The following is a 21491-nucleotide window of genomic DNA, read 5'->3' as shown; positions in this document are numbered from 1 at the left end:
GACTAAGTAGGAAAGAGCAGGGGAGAAGAAAAGAGATAAAGATATAATTGCAGTCCTGGTATTAGGAAGGTTTGGGGCAGGCACGTTTGTGCCCTGGTCGGCCTTCCTGTCCAGCTCAAATCACACCGTCACTTACTACCTGAGCATTAGCCCTGTGCTCACTCATGGGCTTTAGTGTTTTCAGGAAGAAGCCCACTACCAAAGACCATTACATTCAGCAGTTTTCTGCGTGTTAGCTTTTACTTTTGACCACTGGATGGGCCAGTGAGAACCTCATCTGTCACATTAACTGCCGACACAAGGCCTGGTACGTAGACATTGCTCAACAAACATTTAATTAACAAATTAATTAATGAATGAGTAACCAGAACTAGAATATTCTAGTTTCTACATGTCATTAAAGCCTCTGTCATTCAATTGCATTACTAGGTCTGGTTTTAGCATGTTGCTCAGCTCAGGTTGTCCTCACTGGCTTGATTATTTTAACTCCTGGTAAAACCTTTTAGGTTGTCAGTATATTTGGAAGAATACAGCTAACATTTATACACAGTGGTGAAAGGAAATTTTTTTTTTCTGGGCTTAAAATTTATGTTGTTCCAACACCAGGTAAAATTTAGCCCATCACATGAGTTTGCATTAGATGTGAATGGGGGCCAAAATCCCAAGAATTTAGAGAGTGAATTGATATTTCTGTTTTATTTCAGCAAACTCCAGAAGACAAAGAGAGATAGCAGGTGGCTACAAGGAGTGACTGGTGAATGGTTTGAAGAAATTCAAAGAAAAAAGTTTTGCAATGAAACAGATGTTAGCCAAATGTTAAAACAACCACTTATGTGCAGGCTCAGCAGGGAGATGGCAAAAAATGGTGAGAAAAAAAGTTAGGTTTTATTGTAATAATGTCTTGAGGTATGTTTTTAGAACCAGGCAAGATAGTATATAGTGGTCAGAACCATAGACATTGATGTCAAAAAAGGCCTGGATTCAAATCTCCACACTGTCTCTATCCGTGTGACTCCATTCAAGTTACTTATTCTTTACAAATCTCAATTTTCTTGTCTTTAAATGGGTATAATAATACCTACCTCATAGGTTATGAGAATTACATAAAATTATGAGAATTACATAAAATTATATGGATAAAACACTGGGCTGGACACAGTAAGCACTTAAATAAATGGGATGGTGACAAAGAAGGAGGTTGATGGGAGGGAGACGGTACAAGGAAAGGGAGGGGAGAAGGGAAGGAGTAGGGGGAGGTGGAGGTATTTTGGCAACAAAAACAGCATACATGAGTTCTAATAAATACCTTCTTTGGACCTTCTAACTATGTGACTACCAGCATGTCACTTAACTTCAACAATCACTTTTTTTCCTCCATCTCAAAATTAGGATAATAAAACCTGCTTTCACAGAACTATTATGAGAATAATGAAATGCATTAGAAATTATAAAATATTATAACAGTATAAAGTGTCTTTTTACTGATACAGAGGCACATTGACTGATTATGTGTATATGTCACTGACATTAGAACATCATGAAATGTGTAACAATATTTCTAAACATATAAATTGACAACATTTTGCAACTCCCATAATGTAGTTTTAGATTGACACCATAAATGCGTTGATGACTTTCCACTTACCTTGAATTCCTCTAATATTTACATACTCGGCATGTCCAAAAGTATTATAGTATTATAGACTTATATATGTTGATGTTGCCTTAGGATTTTTTAATACTCATATAAGACTCTTTATATATGTAGATATATACTTGTATATACTTAAGACTATACATATAGTTTTATATGAGTATTAAAAAGTCATATATATTTGGGGGAAACCCTGATGGCATAGCGATTAAGAGCTCAGCTGCTAACCAAAAGGTTGGCAGTTCAAATCCACTAGGTGGCCCTAGGAAACCCTATGGGGCAGTTCTACTCTGTCCTGTGGGGTTGCTGTCGAGTCCATTCCAACTCAAAGTGGCCCCATCTGTCAGAGTAGAACACCCCCACAGGGTTTTTCTTGGCTATAATCTTTACGGAAGCATATCGCCAAGTGTTTCTCCAGTGGAGCCCCTGGGTGAGTTCAAACCACCAACCTTTCATTTAGCAGCTGAGTGCTTAACTGTTGTGCCACTAGGGCTAAATACACATATATAAACCACCTGTGTAGAAAATAGATATACACAGAGATAGATTTGGGAAGGGAATAAGGAATATTCTGAATGGTTTAACTTCTTTTTTCTTTACTTTCTTTAGTATAAAAAGTTACATAGTACCTATCACCATGGTTTTAAAGTATTAAAATAAAAATTTCTGAAGGACAAGGTGGTTAAGAGCAACATTAGTTTTGGATAGGCACGGAGAAGACCTGTTGACAAAGATTCAGGCAGCTGTTATGAGGAGCAGAGGTACCTTCTACAGAATTGTGATCCTCAGTGCATACCGAAAGGTTCACTACAATTTGTAGGGTTTTCTCTAGCTCAGAAGAACTGTCATAGCGCAAGGACTTTTGAGAGGCAACTTGGACTCTCCTTGGTTCCTGGGTCTTCATGTGGGGATGTCTGCTCAGCTTCTAGACTGGATGGACAGAGGGAAGCAAAAGTGCAGGCTTAGTTCTTTGAGATGTATTTATCTAGAAATATTTTCATGATGCACAATGTTTACAATTTTTCCTTTAGATCCTGTGGAATTACAAACATCAAGATCTAAAAATCTACCTAATAAAAAAACCCCAACATCCTTTTCTTCTCGGCTGAGCTTTGGATCATCGTTTGCTTCCCTGTTCTCATTCAGAAAACCCAGAAAGGAGTCTTTAAAGCTTCCAACACTGGCCCAGAAAGGGTGAGCTCAGTTGTATCATGTGACAGCTCATTAGTTATCTGATATCAGAGGCATGTAGCCTGTTTTGTGTCCTGAATGTTTAATGTTTGTTCTTAGAATTTAATTTCAGATAGGAACAAAAGAATCAGAATTTAGTTTGCATAGTGACAAAATTCTTAAGAAATTGTGAAACTTGTCTCATCTGAAATCCAACTTCTAAGCAACTGCAGAGATCCCACGTGGTGCGTTTGGTGAACAATGGCTTAAATGTTGGAAAACAGTTATTAACAGTTTCTTTACTGCACCTAGAGCCTGGTCTATGCCCTGGCTGTGGAAAAAAAAAAAGTGAAGCTGTATTTAAATCAAAACTGCTCCCTCTCTCGGGAATTTGGAGGGAGAGGCTTATGTCCATGGTTACAAGGAGAGACGGGTTATAAAGACTAAATAAGAGTAAATATGAGATGAACAAAGACAGCAGAGAAGAATTGAATTCTAAAACAGAGGGAAACAATGTATTACTGTCACCAGAAACATCGAGGGCAGCTGTTCCAGTGTCCTTGCCCAGAATTTAAACCCAAGGTGAGAGGGGTTGATTTTGAGCAGTGGAGGCACCCCTCCAGATGGTTCCCAGTTTAAAACTGTATAAATCAGTTCATCTTGACTCATTTTATTGTTGGATTGTTTCGTGAAAAACAAGCAAGGCTATGCTTACGTGCAATTGAGCTGACTGCTTAATGTTTTCGGCATCTCTTCCTGGTTGAAAAGCTTCCCCACCCTGTTAAGGTGTTGGCTTGGCACGTGATGTGTTCTGTGTGCCGTCAAACCATTAAGAGTGCGTTGCAGCGCTAAATAAAAGGTGTTGGAGATCACTATTGCTGAAAAACAATAGCAGGAGCCGCTGGCGGGGCGTGAGATGAGGCTCTGGGACTTTGAGAGCAGGGCATTGTCCTCCCCTCTTGGGTGGATGGAAGGATTTTTTTACTTCCACCTTTCTCCTGAGGCTGTTTTTGTCTTTGATGAAACAATGAAGAGCTGAAAAAAAAAAAATGTGTATTTATGGGATTGTTCCTACCAGAGTCACTTGCAAGGAGATACTCTTCAAATAGGTGAGTTACTTTTCTTGGTAAAAATATGTGAAACATTACTAATTCTTTCACTGGTGACATTTAAAATCGAGTATTTCCTTCAGGAGGAGAGAAATATTCTTCATGTGTAATATAGCTGGTACTCGAGATGTAATTTGTGTTTTAGGTGATGTTAGTTAAGGCAGAGTTTTGTATAGCTGAACAATCTTAATAGCAAACTGGGACAAGTTGAGGAACCTGTTATCTCTATAGGCAAGTCATTTCTAAGCTCATATTGCAAGTTACCGCGAAAGTGGATCTAAGAAGATAAATGATCTATAATCTTTACTCCAGGTGTTTTGTGTTTTGGTTATAGATCAAATTGAAACTCTTGCAAAACTCTAGTTTAGCAGCTATCTTTATGATATACCAAAATGACTCATAGTTTTCTGCTTGCCGGATGAACTGAAGCATATAACACAGCATGCGGAAAGGAAAAAAATTTCACCATTTATGTATATATGGTGTGTGCCTTTATCTTTAGCATTTCCAGAATTTGCCATGTGATTAATACATTTCATTTTCAAAAAAGAAAGGGGGATATTTAATATTTATTTTAACATTATGTTTTAAAAAATTATTAGCATTAATATTTATTAATTCTGCTAGTGCAGAATAAATATAATGAAGGCACTGCTCCTAGGAGGTTTCAGAAAATAAAAATGTAGAAGTGTGTTCTTTTTATTTTTCAATATGAACGTGACCTAATATTTAGATATAAATCCTGAGCAAGTATGCATATACGGCATAGAAGAGTTGTTTTTAAGGGTAGCACTCTGCTGTGGGGAGCCCTGGTGGTGCAGTGGTTAAGAGTTTGGCTGCTAACCAAGAGTCTGGCAGTTCAAACCCACCAGCTACTTCTTGGAAACCCTGTGGGGCAGTTCTACTCTGTCCTATGGGGTCACTATGAGTCGGAATCGACTCTTCCGCAATGGGTTTTTGGTGGTTCTACTATAGTGGATTGACACAGTGGCTGCAACAATGAGCTCAAGCATAACAACGATTGTAAGGATGGCTCAGGACCGGGCAGTGTTTTGTTCTGTTGTGCATAGGGTCGCTATGAGTCGGAACTGACTCTATGGCACCTAACAACAACAAACAACAACTATAGCAGGTAATATAAATAGTATGTCATCCATTATGAGGGGCCTTTTAATCTTAGATAGAACCTTCTTTGGCAGCTCTGATCTTTCACTTCAAACCTTCAAAAATACAACATCTGATTCAGGAGTCCCTTCTTGCCTGTGAGCACACCAGGAAGAACTGACAAAGGGCCCAGAGGAAACAGTCATCCTGTGCAAGGCAGCAGTCAGGTTTCTACTTGCCGAAGCAGTCAAGGGTTTGGCTTTGTCACACATGGTGCTCTGGAGAACAAATCAGCAAAGCAATTTAGAGGATCTTTTTCAAGTCTGAGAAAAACAACCAACCTGTATAAGCAAAAAACAGCCCAAGGTCTAGGGCAGAGTGAAAGTCCAGGGCGACTAGTTCAGAAGCCTGTATGGGTAACATGAACAATGTTAAATTTAAAATCGGCCCCCTTCTTTGATGATTAGCCTGGTGTTTGCCATCTAGTGAGTAGTCCCTGCATGTTTGGGATTAGAGAATGGCAACTGCTATCTTGGGTATGCCTGCCCACCCCAGTTCCTTGAGGAATATTTTCTTCCCATGCAATGCAAAGAGCCTGGATGGATCCACCTAGCTGCTCTTCAGACATGCCCAAATGTGCCTGATCTGTAGGGCGTATACAGTTTAGACAGTCCAGCTGCAACCTCAGTTACCTAAGAAAAAAGTCAAATACTGTTTTGGAAAGTTAAAAAAAGCAGATTGTATTTTTTTTCCTGGACTTTTTTTTTTTTTTCTCTCACCAAAATGTCCTTTATTAGTTTCCTAGAAATCGACTTGATGGCAGTGGGTTTGGTTTTGGTTTTTTTTAGTGCTGTCATAATAAATTACCACAAACTGGATGGCTTATATACTTTGGACATGTTGTCAAGAAAGATCAGTCTCTGGAGAGGGACATCATGCTTGGTCAAGTAGAGGGTCAGATCATGCTTGGTCAAGTAGAGGGTCAGAAAAGAGAGGAAGACCCTCAATAAGATGGACTGACACAGTGGCTGCAACAGTGCCTCAAGCATAACAATGATTGTGAGCATGGCACAGGACTGGGCAGTATTTCATTCTGTGGTACATAAGGTTGCTATGAGTTGAAACTGACTCGATTGCACCTAACAATGACAGATGGCTTAAAACAACAGAAATGTATCCTTTCACAGTTCTGGAGGCTAGAAGTCCTAAATTCAACAGGGCTACACTCCCTCTGGATATTCCAGGACTGAATGTGTTCTTTGCCTCTTCCAGCTTGTGGTGGCTGCATTGATGATTGTGGGTGCATCCCTCCTATTTCTGCCTCCGTGGTCACACTGCCTCCTCCTCTTCTGTGGTGCAATTCTCTCTGCCTCACTCTTCTAAAAACATTTGCCGTTGGACTTAGTGCCTACCTGTGTAATCCAGGATGATCTCCTCATCTCAAGATCTTTAACTTAATTGTGTCTGTAAACACCCTTCTCCAAATAAGGTAACATTCATAGGTTCTGAGGATTAGGATGTTGACATATGTCTTGGGGAGGAGGGACACCATTCAACCCACCAGAGAGGTACCTGCACATGTGTTGGAAGAAGCAGGAATCAGAGACACCTTTATTGAAGAAGCCAGAGAAGGCAAGATCCTTCTTTAGAAATGTTCCTTCAGCTATTTCAAGTATAGTTGGGTTGTGGTGGGAGTAGGGAGAAGTAAGACAAGGAGAAAACCACCAAAAGCAATTTTTAAAGTAATGAGAAATTTTCAGGCCGCAACCTTGAGATTCTGCTTCAGAAGGTACAGGGAGGTTCAGGAAGGGTACAGGGAGCTGCATTTTCTGTTTTTTCAATTCTTTAGGATATTTTGATGTTCATTTAGGTTTGGAAATGACTGCAGCTTAGCTCTTTACTAGTCCCATTATGGATGGTTCCAAAATTCCTGGCATGGGTGGTAGTAGCCAATGTGATAACTTCTCTTTCATTTATTCATCGGGCTTTTTTTCAAGTCCCATTCTGTGTCAGACAGTGCATTTAGTGCTGGAGATAAAATTATGACAATAAAGCAATGTCTCTGCTCCAGAGAATCTTACCATCTTGTAGAGAACACCAGGTTGCTGCATACAGTTGGGCAGGGTGCACCACGGAACTCCAGGAAGCATCAGTCACATCATGATTGTTGTAGATTTGTATATTCATTATGACAATTTTCCAGGAAATAATAGTTAAAGGGTCTTGAGGAAGGGAGCCTTTTAGAATTCACAAAGGGGCACCATATAAACTAGCTGCCACCTAGAAAACAGCTGAGTAAACTAGTGATTATGGCCCAGTATGGTAAGTGCCACGGTTGATGCAGATATCCCTGCCAGGAGAACACATAGGAAGAGCACCAGCCCAGACTGGGGGATCAAGAAGACTGCTTGGAAGACAAGAGCCAGTCTTTGAAGGACAAGTAGGAGTTAGCTAGGCACCAGAGGGAAGGAAGGACATAAGCAAAGGTGCAGAGACTGGAGCAAGCAGGAATCCATGTAGGTCACTGAGATTCAATGATGTAAGGTAAGGACTGATAAAAAGATGGGGCGGGAGAGGTTGGCAGAGTTCAGAATGTGGGCACCTTATATGTAATGCAATGCTAAGGAATTTGGACATAATATCCTGTAGGCAATAGGAAGCCATTAGTCACTTTTTGGGATTGTAACATTATTTTCCTTATTATATATACCTAATAGAAAAAATCACCCATAATTCTCTGACATAGACAAGTCCTAACATTTTGGTGTATTTTAATATGTATGTGTGTGTGTGTGTGCTTGTGCATATCTATATATTTTTTTCTTTGATAGCTTTTAAACAGACAGGTGACATAATCAGATTTCCATTGTAAAAAGATTACTTTGACTCAGCGGTTCTCCACTGTGGGCAATTTTCCTCCCAAGGGACATTTAGCAATGTCTAAAGACATTTTGTTTTTTTCACAACTGGAGGGGGAGTACTACTGGCATCTACTGAGTAGAGGCCAGGGATGCTGCTAAGTTTTCTGCAATGCACAGGACAGACTATCACAAAAAAGTATTATCCAACCCAAAATGTCAATAGTGCTGAGGCTGAGAGACATTGCTCTAGCTGTACCACGAAGAATAGATTTGAGGGGGCAAAACTAGAGTCGCAGAGACCAGGTAACGGACTGTTGAGATGGTGGCTGCCTAAGCCAAGGCAGAGGTACGGAAGAGGGCAAAAATGAGCAGATTCGTACTAGGTTTGGAATGCAGAATCCTGACAGCCTGGAAGTTAGATGTATGTAGTAGGTGAAGAAGAAGGAGGAGTGGAGTAAACTTTCCATTCTGGCTTGGGAAACTCAGTAGATGATGGTAGAGAATATAGGATGAAGAGCAGGTGTAATGAGGATAAGAATGAATCCATTCATTCATTTATTCAACAAATACTGCTCAAGGAATTCCACGTAGAGCCCCATGCCAGATGTTAAGAATAGAGTGAGACAAAGCAGACATAGTCCTTGGCTTTATGGGTTTTAGTGTTGTGAGGATACCTACAAGGAAACAGAGAAAGATAGAGAAGTGCTAAGATTGGGAAGTCCATATACTATGGGAGCACATAAAGAGGGGTATGTATCCTAGACTAGATCTCCCTGAGAAAATGACATTTATAATGATTCTTCAAGGATGAGCTAGTTATCCAGGCAAAGAGGTGGTAGGAAAGTGTTTCGGGCAAAGACGCAGTATGTGCATAGACTCAGAGGTGAGGCAAATTCATTGTGGCAGAAGGGCTACAGGAAGGTGAGATATGAGGCTAAAAACTATGCAGGATTAGTTCATATGGGGCATTAAAAATGGAAAGAAGAATTTGGTCATTAACCTGAGAGCAAATGGGAGTCACTAAAATATTAAGTAGGGAAGTGGCATGTTCAATTTCTACTGATTACTGTGGCTAAAGTGTAGAGAATAAGTTGGATGGGAGCAAAACCTGGAGACAGAGGACAAGTATGGGGCTATAGTAATAAATTAGGATAGAGACAGGGAGATGTAGAGAGATGGATGCGTTTGAGAAAGATTTCTGAGTTTGAGTCAATAGAATGTGTTGATAGATTTAATAGGAAAGAGTAATAGGGATAGAAAGAGAATGTAGAGTTAACTTTTGGACACGTAGGGTATGAATTGTCTATGGGCATCCAGATGGATCTCTTCCATGGCTAGTTATCAAAGCGTGATCCATCAGCACTTGGGGAAAATCACCCAAGGTTCTAGGTTTAGAAAAGAAAATTCTTGAACCCCACTCTACTCTATTGAATCAGAAATTCTGAATAGTGTCTGCAAAAGTATGGAGACATGAGAGAATATTTTATGGAGGTGGAATTAATTTGGTAAGTCTGGAATACATGTACGTATGAAGGGATGGACTATGAGAAGATAAAGCTTGAATGGTGAAATGTTGGATGGGGGCTTACGAGTTAGAAGAAGAGCATTATGTCATGTTAAGATTTTAGATAATACCTTGTAAGATTTTAAGCAGGGCATTCATAAGATAAAATTTGCCTTTTAGACAGCTCTTTCTGTTGGTGGTATGTAGGATGGAGAGGACACCAGGAGAAAGACTGTGCAAAACCTGTTGCCATCGAGTCGATTCTGACTCACAGCAACCCTATAGGACAGAGCAGAACTGCCCCATAGGGTTTCCAAGGAGCGCCTTGTGGATTCAAACTGCCGACGTTTTGGTTAGCAGCCATAGCACTTAACCGCTATGCCACCTGGGTTTCCAAAACTGTAAACGTTTGATATAAGTAAGTGGGAGAGAGTGGAGATGGAGAGGTGGTGATATATGGCAGAAACATTTAAGAAATGGCATCAATAGGTCTTGTGAGTGAATGAATGAAGAAGATGAGGTACAAACAGAGAGAAATGACTTCCAGGTTTCTTGATGAAGCTTTAGTGAAGATATGATGAGTATGAGTTTATGATACCTGAACCAAGGTGTAAGCTCATCAGTTGGGTAGAGAAGCCTGAAACTCAGGAAGGGAAATCTAATCTAAAGTCAAGAATTTGGGAGCCATCAGCATATAGGTAGCAGTTTAAGATACAGAGATTAATAAAATATTCAAGCAAAAGTATGTAGGCTGAAAAGAGAAGCAGTAGACTCCTGGGGAATTTCATGGGAGGGAAGAAAATGGGAACTTAGGAAAGGAAGGAAAAGAGACATGGTGAACATACAGGGTTTCCAAACATACATTGGCTCTTAAAATTTCTGCATGGGAGTGACACAGGTCACTTTATTCACATTAATTAACAAAGCAAGTCACATGGCCAAGTTTGACATCAATGGGTTGTAAACTAAACCTTGAGAAACATAGCTTCTAAGAAACTATATTACCTCTGTGATTAATGCAAATATTTCAAACTTAAACTGAAACCTCATACCTTCCCAACTCACTTGCTGAAGTGCTCCCACTGTAATAGTTCCACAATCCCATCGAGACCACCAAATCCCTCCTTTTTTTCTTTTTCTGTATACCTCTGCAGTGTTCACTTCTTTCTTGATCTCACTTACATCCTTTCATCTACCATTGTAATCACACTCTTGAAAATACCTTGAACTCACCTCCTTGCTCCATGACTGTATCTAAGCAAGCAGATGAGAGTTGCTGCAAAAACCACATAGCTAGGTATTACTAATTCATTCATATCACCAATATCAGAAGGGCACTTAGAAATACCTGGTAACCTCACTATATTTTTTCATCCTCTGAGATAACTATTTTATGTCTTTTCTACTTCTCTCAAACTTTGTCCATACTTTTTGTGTCGTTCTTAACAGATATTTTATCCCATGGTGATGCCTCAATTTTTTCTGTAATATAGGAGGCAAAGTCACCTTTAGAGAGAAAGAACACTCAAGAGTGGTAAAATTTTAACTAGAAACGGGAAAAGAATTTTTAATGGTAATAAGACCCCTCCCCCAAATTATAATAGACAATCACCAGGACAATGTAACTTTATTCTAAAAGGTTTCAGTACCCGAGTTGTAGAAACAAAGAAGGCAAACAAGTTGACCCTAAGCTGGGGATCAGGAAAGCAAAGGAGTTGAGCGAGATAAGAGTGCTGGAGTGTGTGTTAGGCTGATGGAATGAGGTTTGTAATTTAGACAGAACAGGAACTCTCCTTAGGATGGAGCCGATGATCAGGGAAAATAGAGGGAGAAGTCACGGTATATGTTCTCTGTTGGCTATCCAGATCCCTCTCCACCCTTCTCCACCTTGCTCTGTTGATCTTCTATGGGTAACATCAACAGACTCCCTTGGCATCTGACTTTCTCTTTGGTATGACCAATGGGAGAACCAGCTGGAGACTGCATGTAAGAGAAGAGTGCATTTCAGGTATTTATTTCCAGGATCCCTCCACATTTGGCCCCCGATTGGCTAACTTCCTTTATTGAAGGGCACAGCACCTGTGTGGTCACCCTTTCATAAGGCTACGGTTCTCTCTCCATATTCTGGTACCTCTTCTTTCCCTTTATCCCTTCTGGCTTAGGGGTTTTAAAGGCTTTTCCGCTCTTACTAATGCTGGGGTACTTCCCCATCCCTGGATAGTGTCAAACTTAACCCTTCAGTAAAACCACTCAGTTATTTCATTTGAATATGCCACCTATTTCCAGCTTGGATGCCAAAGGGCAGTCTTGATAAAGTCAAAGAACAGTTAGAGTTGGAGTAATGCAGTAAAAGAGCTTCAGAACAGAAGATTGTAGTCAGAGAATAGGATATTAGTGATGCATATCTCAGAATGGAGCAGTCTGAGTGGTGCCCAGGCCCAAGGTGTAGATACAGGAGAGAGTTGCTGAGTCCAGGAGGTTAAGGAAGCCCAGGGAGTTGAATTGTTCTATCCATATGCTCCTGCATCCACTTTATTGAAATTGCTCTTTTTAAGGCCATCTTTGTATCCTTGGAAATCATCAAGTCCAGAGGACATTTACCATTGTAGCTTTCATGGCACCACTGTTCCTTTTATTCATTCCACAAGGGGAAGCAATTCACATCAGAAACATAAACTAATTTTTAGGAGAACCTGCAAGTGAGTAAGAGACTCTGGACCTCCAAGTCAGCTAATCCCTATACCTTCCTACGGAAATCCACACTAGCACACATGGCTATGCACACCCTCAGGTGTGTGTGCATCCTTACATTTGCTGCACAGCTTCACACTCAGTGACACTATGCCCCAGTTGTGCTACAAAAAAATCAAAACCAAACCCACTGCTGTCAAGTTGATTCTGACTCATAGTGACTTTATAGGACAGAGTAGAACTGTCCCATAGGGTTTCCAAGGAGCGGCTGGTGGATTTGAACTGCTGACCTTTTGGTTAGCAGCCGTAGCTGTTAACCACTGAGCCATCAGGGCCTCAATTTTGCGCCAGGTATCCCCTAAAGTTGCATCTTCCACCTACCTGCCACCCTTGGAAGCTGATTCCTACCCTTGCTGCCCTTATTCCAAATATGACAGGGGCCTAGTGAGCTGGTGAGAGTGTTGAGCTGCAGCCTAACCTCAGGCTCTGGAAAGAATCTTCATAAAGGGCATGTTTTCTTAGCTCCAGGAAAATTGAATTATTCGCCCACTCCAACTCATGGCAACTCAAGTTCTACTCTGTGTCGGAGTAGTACTGTACTCCATATGGTTTTCAATGGCTGATTTGTCAGAAGTTGAAGGCCAGGTCTCTCTTCTAAGGCATAGCAGGGTGGACTTGAGCTGCAACCTTTTGGTTAGCCGTTGAGTGCATTGACAGTTCGTACCACCCAGGGACTCTGCACTTTTCTTCCATGTCTTTATAGTCTTATCACAACTTAGCTTATATTTGAGGAGTCCCTGGGTAGTGCACACAGTTAATGTGCTCAGCCATTAACCAAAAGGTTGGAAGGTTAAGTCCACCCAGAGGCATCTTGGAAGAAAGACTTGGTTATCTACTTCCAAAAAGTCAGCCATTGGAAACCCTATGGAGCACAGTTCTATTCTGTTATACATGGAATCACCATGAGTTGGAATCAACTCAACAGCAGCAGTAGGGCCCCTATCTCAGTCGTATTTGTTTCCTCCAAAGCACTCAAAATGTTGCTTCGCGTGTATGAGAAATGCCAGCTCAATAAAGGTGTATGGAAAGGAAGAATAAAAATAAAAGCAGGGTTTAACTTCTAGGTATTAGTAGGCTTATGTTTTGGTAATATAAAAAATATCTCTGATATTAATTTCAAATTTCTGCTTAAAATGTAAGCTAAACTATAAAATATATAGGGCTATTTTAAAAAGGTAAAATCGTTTGGCCTCTCAGGTCTTATGCTCAACTTTTGTGAACCATGAAGCAGCTATGAGTTTGAATGAAGGACAACTGTGCCTTGCCTGACCTGACCTACTGTCCCTGTTATTTTAACTCTTCATTCCCTTGGCTGTTCTCTTATTGGAGGAAAGGACCTGATTTCATACAGAGCTCTGGGTTGTTATGGTCTGTTAACTTCTGCTGTAATTCAAGCAGAGCACTCTTTGGCATGGGATTATAGATTTAAAAGGCCAAAATCTGTCTCAGTCTTGAACCTGTGTCTTGTTTTTCACCTTTTCGCAGAATCTGAGAGAAGCAACACAAATATTAAAAGCAGAATTGCAATCCTCCAAGATGGTTTCAAAATAAATAAGTCATCCTTATGAAATTAAACTCCTTGAAGCCATTTTAAAGAGTTTGGTTTTTTAAGAATTCCCTTGTGAATTGTTGAGTCCATTCCTGACTTAACCTCTCTTGAAAATAAAAATACGCAGGAACAGAAATTGTATTTTCTATTTGCAAGAAGAGTCAGTGTGCCATACTGGTTAAGAAGGAGGGTTCTGGATTCAGACAGTCTGCGGCAACTTCTGGCTCAGCTCTAACTGTGTGCCTTCGGCACTGTACTCTAACTTCTTTGCACCTCCATCTTCTCATCTATAAAATGGGAGTAGTAATAGTACCCATCTCACAGGGTTATGTGAGTATTTAAACAAGCAACATGCACAGACATAAGAATAGCATCTGACTCATAGTAAACACTTAACAATTGTAGCTATTTTTTGTTATACCTTCTCCTCACTTATCAACCATCTCGTTATCCAACATTTCACATTGACGACAATGGTGAAAAATCTACTATCTGACTATTTTGCACAGTAATGTGACCAGTGGTACATATAGCACCCACCTGAATTTTCCACTACTCGTGGTTTTTGGGAAGTTGCTGTCCCACTAACAGTACAGACTTCTATAACTGTTTGAAAAGGAAAAAAACAGACAATGCATTTTTCCATAACACCAATTTTGCATAACAACCTGGTCTTTGGAACCTAATTACGTTGATAAGTGAGGAGAGGCTATATTATGTTTTTCTGCTGTAAATTTTTCTTGCCTACCTGAGAGACAAAGATGTAAAATATTGCTTCTGAGCAATTATAGGAAAAGGTTTCTCATTTTTTTCTTCCAGCAATGCACTAATCAAGAAATGTCTTTTTACAGAGCATTAAAGATATGTCATTTCAAGATATCAAGCTATAACGGCAACAGTGCTGTTGATTTTCCTTCTGGTAAAACTTAGGCCTTTCTTCAAAGAAATTATTTCAAATTCTTTCCACAGATGTGATGGGCTTGCAGGACCTCCTGTGTCTGTGAAGGGAACTGCTGGGGTGAGTAACCAGAGAACTAAAGGTTCTAAAGGGCTACTTGGCAATGGAATTAAAAATTTGTATACTCCCAGGTCGGCTACCTATTTAAATGGGATTCTCCTTGGCTCTGTTTTAAATTTACTTTACAAGCCTAGGTTTCTCCCAGAAAGAACAAAGTTTCCCAGTTGTGGTTGGTTTCCAGTTGGATCTGATACTGAAATGCACAAACAGGAGGCTCTGCCAGGAAGAAGTAAGGCCATTGTACTTCCACTCACGCCATCAGTTCTATCTCCCATATTTTACCATGTATCACTTTTGTACAGCCCTAAAGGGTTGGGCATAGGAAAAGGCATGAGGCAGCTGCTGCCACTTTTGGTAGCAAATAAAAGGGCTGGGCTCTTTCTGGATCTGATCATCGGTTGTATTCAAAGCAGAAGCCACTGATAGGTAAGAAGCATTTGACTGAAAGAGAACTGAGCCAAAATGACCTTCCACCAAAGGCTTAAATTTAGTCAGTGTGTTCATATGCTAGAAACATTGAGAAGCTATAAATTTTCTGTTCCTTCCTTTTTCATGGTCATAACTCTTGATCTACCCATTTCTTCCTGTGTAACTCCTATGGTTGAAGGTGACAGAGAGTTTTGGAAGGAACTTAAAAGTGGAATAGGAGGAAGAGGACTTTTTCAGGTTATCATGACTTGAGTAACCAGTACCTATCTTTCTCTTTTTTGCAAAAAGCACTGGGTTTCTGGTAAGGAGTGCATATAAACAGAGGTTCTTTACTTCAAAAACAAAACTGAGCCTCCTTTTTTTTTCCAGAGTAATGCTGCTTTTTTTCTGGATAATAACATTAATCCTTTTTTCTCTCCTACATATGTTCAAGCCCCAACAATGACATTAACGCCAACACACTCTAATTGAAAATTTACTATCATTCAGCCACTTGACATATATCATTTCATTTAATCCTGATAGAAGATCTGTGAAGGAGGTACTGTCATTACCTCATTTTAAAGATGAAGAAACTGAGGTTAATTTAAAGATTATCTCAAGGTCACCCTGGTAAATGGCAGAGCCAGGATTAGAAAACGCAGGTCTCTGTAAATCCACGGCCAGAAGTCAATGCTGCCTGTAGCCCTGAAGCCCTGTTTGCGTGTGGTCCGTAGTTGCTCCTTATCTATGCAGAACAGACTCTGCTCTTTAACTGAGGGTGGATCGAAGTGACATTTTCTCCGCATGCAGCTTTTGCTCTCTGAGTAGGACAGAGCCCTGCTTCTGGATGCTTCTGTACTCTTTACTCTGGAGAAGTGCTTGGAGCTACACATCATCTGCCATTTGAGAGCTATGGAGCCTGAAACAGATGGGGAATGGAAAAAAGAAATGGAAACCCCTAGAAGTTATAAAATGGTAGAGCTAATTGAAATTCTCAGGAATTGAAAATCCAGTCTGAGGTTAATTGATAACTTTCTTTGATGCTCTTGATTTGCTGAGTGCATTTAACCATTTAACCTTATCTGTTTTTTTTTTTTAGTATCCAAAGGGTGAGAGCTGGCAAAATGAAAGTGAAACTCAAGCCAGTGATTTTTGCTTCTAGTTGATAGTTAATATAAAAAGGATTGAGAAAATAATGAAATTACTGTCTAAAACAAGGGTTCAGTATGACAGGTAGATTTCCATTATTCACAAAAGTCCTGTCCTCTTAGCCTGTTAGGAGCTAGAAGTTGGCCATTAGTGCCATGGCATTCTTGCCAAGATCTGAGTTAATGAACTTCCCATCACGTGACCAGCAGCCTGGCAAGAATGGTACAAAGGGGATTCTAGCACTTTATGGGAGATAGTGCCACGTTGTTGGATGACCTTCCACTCAGAAAAGAAGAAGGCTTCTATTTAAACATTTGCATAAACTTAAACAAAACAAAGGATTTCAGAAGACAGAATTTTTAGAAATATAAAGAAATTTAGAGATCGTCTATCCAAAATTTCTCAACTTGGGCACCACTGACATTTGGGGCCAGATAATTCTTTGTTGTGGAGGCTAGCCTACACATTGTAGGATGTTTAGCAGTATCGCTGGCCTCTAATTACTAGATCTAGAAGCTCTCCCACACACAGTTGTGGCAATCAGAAATGTCTCCAGACATTGCAAAATGTCCCCAGTTAAGAACCATCTCCTTACAGATGAGGAATTCAAAGTCAACATAGTTGCCATCTTTGAGAATAGAGGCAAAACATAAGGCCTTAGGCACTTGATCACTCCTCATCTCTGAACAAATGCTGACTGGGCTGACTGTTAGACCATACCCTAGAAGCATACCTCCACCGTGGTCCTTATCACACTGGGCTCATCTTCTGGGCAGATGTGAGCTCCCTGAAGCAGGGGCTGAGTCATCGGTGTGTTCCCACGGCCTGGGATACACTAAGCCCTCAGGAATTGAAAGGAGAAATGAATGAGTGGCTGAAAGCCACAAGTGGATTGGTGGATGTGATCTTTGTGGGAAAACAGACACAGAACAAATACAGAAACACCCTGAAAAATTAGTCTGTTGACTTTGCCAATGCACTTGATAAGATCAGTGAGCTTAGGCACAAACTCCGACAGCTGTTCTGCAGGTTTGGCTGCCCTAGGAAGTTCTCAAATATTCTGCGGTTACTCTGCGACAGAAGGCTTGGTTGTCTGGTCATGTTAGAATTGCAGACAATATTAGTACAATGAATTGGAGTTGCATAAGGAGCCTTGTTTTGCTCAGCCTATTTTACGTACTATGTTTGGGAATGTAACTGAGATCCTGAAAGCCACCATTTTGAGACTCTGGCCTCTAATCCTGTGGGTCACCTTACCAACTCATTAGGCTGTAAGCATCAGCAGGAGTCTTCCAGGACATTCTCTAGAGCCACAAAAGCATAGTAATAGCTAATAATAAGGACTTACTAAGTTATAGACAGAAACCCTGGTGGCATAGGGGTTAAGTGCTAGGGTTGCTAACTAAAAAAAGGTCGGCAGTTCAAATCTACCAGGCACTCTTTGGAAACTTTGTGGGGCAGTTCTGCTCCATCCTATAGGCTCGCTATGAGTCGGTATCGACTCAACGGCAATGGGTTTTTTGGTTTTGTAAGTTATAGACACCTTTCTAAGATGCTTTATATCTATTAATTCATTTAATCCACAGAGCGACCTTATGAAGTGAGTGTAATTATTATTTTTTATCTAATAGCAAAAGAAACTAAGGCACAGAGAGGTTAAGTAACTTATCCAAAGTCATACGGCTATTAAGGGACAGAACCAGGATTTGAACCAATGTAGAGCTCATGTGCTTAACCATTATGCCACCTGCCTCTGAGTCCTAATATTGTAAATTTTCAGTGAGTCTCAGTTCTTGTAATAATCTTTACTAGAAATCTCATGTATGCAGTTTTCCTCTTTGGTATATTATAAATCAATCTGTAAGTATGTGCAAAGTATCACACCACATGCAGTGGAGGGCTTGAAATGTTTAAAGCAAGGTACTTCTCTTCAGATAGTTTACCATCTAACTGGAAAAAATATGCATATTAGTAAAATAATAGGACAAATCAATATAGTGGAGATAGCAGGGCTAGAGTCCAGATCATATGAGTGTCCAGTGCCTCCATTTTATCATTCCTGTGACTTGAGTAAGGTATTTACCTGAAACTCAGTTTTCTCATCTGTGTATTGGGAATGAAAAAATCCCTTCCTAATTTGCAAATTTGTTGTAAGGATCAAATGAGAGAGCATATGAAAGAGTATGTATTAAAAACTGAATAAAGAGTGATTTTATTCAGACATAAGATAAAAAGAAAAAACCCAGTGCCGTCAAGTCGATTCTGACTCATAGCGACCCTATAGGACAGAGTAGAATTGCCCCATAGAGTTTCCAAGGAGCACCTGGCAGATTTGAACTGCCGACCCTTTGGTTAGCAGCTGTAGCACTTAACCACTATGCCAAGATAGTCAGTATCAAACGGGTGTTCAAAAATGTGTTAAAGAAACTCAGAAAAAGGAAATATTATTATGGGAAGAGTAGTCTTAGAATTTAATACAATCGATATTAATCAATCTCTTATACTGTTCAGGTCATGATAGGTGTTCACGGTATGAAGTAGAATACTTTCTTAGTCATTTTAGAAGTTGATCCACTTCCAGGGTCAAAAATTAACTTATTTTTTAATGCTTGGTACCTAATACCGTACCTAGAACAGAGTGGGAACTGAAATTTGTGGAAGGAAGGAAGAGGGAAGTCTAGAGAGAAAGTAGAAGTTGAAATAACGTAAACAACTTTCAATACGACATAATAGGTGCAATATCAGAGATGCGTAAAAAGTCAAAACCGCAATGAGATACCACCTCACTCCCACTAAAATGCAATGATAAAGAAACGAACAAACAAACAAACAAAAAAGGAACATAACAGGTGTTGGTGAGGATGTAGAGAAATTGGAACCCCCATCTGTTCATTGCTGGTGGGAGTGCAAAGGTAGAGCTGCTGTGGAAAACAGTTTGGTGGTTCCTCAAAAAGCTGAATGTAGAACTACCATATGACCCAGTAATCCCAATTCTAGGTATATATCCAGAAGCATTGAAAGCAGGAACACAAACAGAAACCTGTACACCAGCGTTCACTGCAGCACTATTCACAATAGTAGCTAAAAGGCGGAAACAACTGAAATGTCCATCAGCAGATAAATGGATAAAGAAAATGCAGTACATACATAATATGGAATAGTACTCAGCCATAAAGAGAAATGAAGTCCTGATACATGAAGCCACATGGATGAACCTTGAAAACATTGTGCTGAGTGAAATAAGTCAGTCACAAAAGGACAAATATTGTATGATCCCACTTATATGAAGTAGGCAAATGTATAAAAACCAAAGCTTATTAGTGGTAACCAACAGTGGATGGGAGGGGAGAAAGGAGAGTCCTTGCTTAGGGGGCACTGGGTTTCTGTTAACAGTGGTGGAATAGTTGGGAAAAGAATAGTGGTAATGGTTGTATAACATGATGAATGTAATCAATGTCACTGACTTGTACATGTAAAAAAATATTGAGTTAGCAAATGTTTTGTTATATTTTTACCACAGTTAAAAAAAAATACTATAGGGATTAATTCTTACGGGGAGAGTTGAGAGAGGGCTCACAGAGACAGGATATATAAATTAGACTCTGAAGGACAAGTCACTATTTTCCAGGAGAAGAAAAGGAGAAAGAGCAAGGTTCAGAAGCAGAGCTACAAAGGCCTAGAAGTACATGGCATTTTGGAGAAGTGTGTTGCAGTGAGCTTGGGGCATCTGAGAGAGTGGGGGAGGAAAGGCTAAAATCAAAAAACTGGAAAAGGATTTTAACAGATTTTGTTCCATAAAAGTCTTTAATGTTATCCTCTATGCTAAGGAAAGAAAATAGGCATCATCTTACATGGCAACTCCAAGCACAGAGCATGTTTTGAGGGGGATCCTGAGTCTAAGACTGAGCCCTGACAATTGTTCAGTGCCTGCTTTGGGCTCAGAGGGTTTTATCTCTGCTGTAGGTTTTTTTTTTTTTTTGTAGGTAAAGGAAAACTTCAGATGCAGCTCTAATACTTGTATTTGGCCTCAGGGGATGCCTACTGCTAGGATATAAACTGAAAGAAACCAATCTCATTGCCGTCGCATCGATCCTGACTCAGAGATACAGCATGCAATAAACCAAGAGCTGCAAAACTTGATCAAGAGTAGAGTGAAGTGATTCAGCATGGGCTCTGGAACCCAACAGACTGGGATTGAATCCTTTCCCTCCAGCACTGTGGTCTGAGGCAAATGACCTGACCTTTTGAAGCATCAGTTTCTCAAGTGCAAATAGGGATAATAATAGTAACAATCCCATAGGGTTGTTAAAATAATGAAATAAAATAACCCATATAAAGCCCTTAGCATGTAGCCTAGAATAATCAATGTTTAGTTACTGCTGCTAATAATAATAACATCTCACATATAACTTAAATAAAAGTAAGAAGTTTATAGAGCAATGTTTGCATTCAATCTTCTTTATGTCTGATACACCTACCATTGACTAACCCACTGCCATCAAGTTGATCCCAACTCATGGCGACCCTGTAGGACAGAGTAGAACTGCCCCATAGGGTTTCCAAGGAGCTGCTGGTAGATGTAAACTGCTGACCTTTTGGTTAACAGCTGAGTTCTCAACCACTGCGCCACCAGGGCTCTACCATTCTCTAGCAGTTACTTTTTTAAAAGTTTATTACTAGAAAAAATATCTTTGCTGAATTAAAACTGAGTATAAACTCTCAATATTTTCTCTTAGTTATCCATATAATTTACATGTTCAAAGCATGCTTAACATGTTAGATGAGTAGAGTTGGTCTTACAGCAGAGAATCTGGGCAAAAGTATAACTGTCTTAGTTATCTAGTACTGCTATAACAGAAATACCACAAGTGGATAACTCTCACAAAGAGAAGTTTGTTTTTTCACAGTAAAGTAGGCTAAAAGCCCGAATTCAGGGTGTCAGCTCCAGAGGAAGGCTTTCTGTCTCTGTCGGCCTTCTCATCAATCTGTCCCCAGACTGGGAGCTTCTCTGCGCAGGGACCCCAGGTCCAAAGGATGCGCTCTGCTCTCAGCACTGCTTTTTTGGTGGTATGAGGTCCCCTGTCTTTCCTCTCGGTTCTTTTATATCTTAAGAGATTGCCTCAAAACACAATCCAATCTTTAGATTGAGTCCTGCCTCACGAACACAACTGCCGCCCATCCTCCCTCATTAACATCACTGAGGCAGGATTT

At 40.1% G+C, this 21491-nt stretch overlaps 1 protein-coding gene across 2 annotated transcripts in view; it reads left to right on the top strand.

The window, feature by feature from the left end:
• The first annotated feature begins 554 nt into the window (after positions 1–554).
• EXPH5 (exophilin 5) overlaps positions 555–21491 on the top strand; it is a 33572-nt gene continuing 12635 nt past the window's right edge. Inside the window, exons 1-3 of one of the 2 annotated variants that reach the window (XM_023554771.2) lie at positions 555–865; positions 2686–2848; positions 14672–14720. In XM_023554771.2, coding sequence (XP_023410539.2) covers positions 589–865; positions 2686–2848; positions 14672–14720 — 489 coding nt within the window. In that variant the 5' untranslated portion in view covers positions 555–588. Of the gene's footprint in view, positions 866–2685; positions 2849–3628; positions 3934–14671; positions 14721–21491 lie in introns of those variants that run through there. The other variant, XM_023554770.2, reaches the window with a different exon arrangement.

The sequence above is a fragment of the Loxodonta africana genome, chromosome 7 (assembly GCF_030014295.1).
Source record: "Loxodonta africana isolate mLoxAfr1 chromosome 7, mLoxAfr1.hap2, whole genome shotgun sequence".
NCBI classification, from domain to species: Eukaryota; Metazoa; Chordata; class Mammalia; order Proboscidea; family Elephantidae; genus Loxodonta; species Loxodonta africana.
This window is presented reverse-complemented; position numbering and strand designations above follow the sequence as displayed.